This window comes from Ostrea edulis, chromosome 10 (assembly GCF_947568905.1).
Source record: "Ostrea edulis chromosome 10, xbOstEdul1.1, whole genome shotgun sequence".
Taxonomy (NCBI): Eukaryota; Metazoa; Mollusca; class Bivalvia; order Ostreida; family Ostreidae; genus Ostrea; species Ostrea edulis.
The window spans coordinates 48932402-48934134 of record NC_079173.1 but is presented as its reverse complement, the minus strand read 5'-3'; the positions used below and the strand labels follow the sequence as shown (position 1 = coordinate 48934134).

Here is a 1733-nt window from a genome sequence, read left to right as displayed (position 1 = left end):
CCCTCCCCTACCACCAACAACACGCCCCTCTACCACCATCACTCCCCCTCCCCTCCCCCACCACCACCACCACACCCCTCTACCACCATCACTCCCCCTCCCCTCCCCCACCACCACCAACGCGCCCCTCTACCACCATCACTCCCCCTCCCCTCCCCTACCACCACCAATGCGCCCCTCTACCACCATCACTCCCCCTCCCCTCCCCCACCACCACCAACGCGCCCCTCTACCACCATCACTCCCCCTCCCCTCCCCTACCACCACCAACGCGCCCCTCTACCACCATCACTCCCCCTCCCCTCCCCCACCACCACCACCACCACACCCCTCTACCACCATCACTCCCCCTCCCCTCCCCCACCACCACCACCACCACACCCCTCTACCACCATCACTCCCCCTCCCCTTCCCTCCACCACCACCACCACCACACCCCTCTACCACCATCACTCCCCCTCCCCTCCCCTACCACCAACAACACGCCCCTCTACCACCATCACTCCCCCTCCCCTTCCCTCCACCACCACCACCACCACACCCCTCTACCACCATCACTCCCCCTCCCCTCCCCTCCACCACCACCACCACCACCACACCCCTCTACCACCATCACTCCCCCTCCCCTCCCCCACCACCACCACCATGCCCCTCTACCACCATCACTCCCCCTCCCCTTCCCTCCACCACCACCACCACCACACCCCTCTACCACCATCACTCCCCCTCCCCTCCCCTACCACCAACAACACGCCCCTCTACCACCATCACTCCCCCTCCCCTCCCCCACCACCACCAACACGCCCCTCTACCACCATCACTCCCCCTCCCCCACCACCACCAACACGCCCCTCTACCACCATCACTCCCCCTCCCCTCCCCTACCACCAACAACACGCCCCCTCCCCAAACACACACTCCATGTGATGAAAAAAAATTCTTGGAGAATCGTAAAACAAAACAATCATACATTCGTATTTAAATTTAGTACGTACATGTACTGTGTGTGGAGAGTCAATTGTAGTACATTTAGTACGTACATGTACTGTGTGGAGAGTCAATTGTAGTACATTTAGTGCGTACATGTTCTGTGTGGAGAGTCAATTTTAGTACATTATGCAACGATGTCCAATATTCCCTCAATTTTAGTACATTATGCAACGATGTCCAATATTCCCTCAATTTTAGTACATTATGCAACGATGTCCAATATTCCCTCAATTTTAGTACATTATGCAACGATGTCCAATATTCCCTCAATTTTAAGTTTAAGAGTGCATTTTGTAAAAATCTTCACTATCCTCTACAGAGAGATTAATCCGGTGTGTAAACTACACGGTCATTTAAAGAACCAGTCAAACACACACAAGTCTATTAAAAACGAGAAAAACCCAAATCTAATTCATAATCATGGAAGTGCTTTAAAAACCATTTTACGATGTTCATTTCACACATAATAGGCACAATTGATGTCAATTATTGGGCTATTTAAACATTGATTTCAGTTTAAAATGTCATTTTAGGTTGCGTTTTATATGTGTTGTGGAGTAAGATTTCACACTTTTTATTATAATAAATGATATTATGTAGTATAATAATCATTCACTGATGCTCTCTCAATGAATTAGTTAGCTGAATAAAATCTGTAAAGTTTATATGCCGATAGGGAAAATTCTGTAATCTATATATACAGCTAGAAATAAGAATGAAAGGAGGGTAATACAGGGACCAAT

At 50.1% G+C, this 1733-nt stretch overlaps 1 protein-coding gene across 1 annotated transcript in view; it reads left to right on the top strand.

Moving 5' to 3' along the window:
• The window catches only part of LOC130050725 (uncharacterized), a 1266-nt gene extending 339 nt beyond the window's left edge, over positions 1–927 (top strand). Inside the window, exon 1 of the mRNA XM_056150977.1 lies at positions 1–927. This exon is cut by the window's left edge and continues 339 nt beyond it. Within this exon, the coding sequence (XP_056006952.1) occupies positions 1–927 (927 nt within the window).
• Positions 928–1733: the final 806 nt, after the last annotated feature.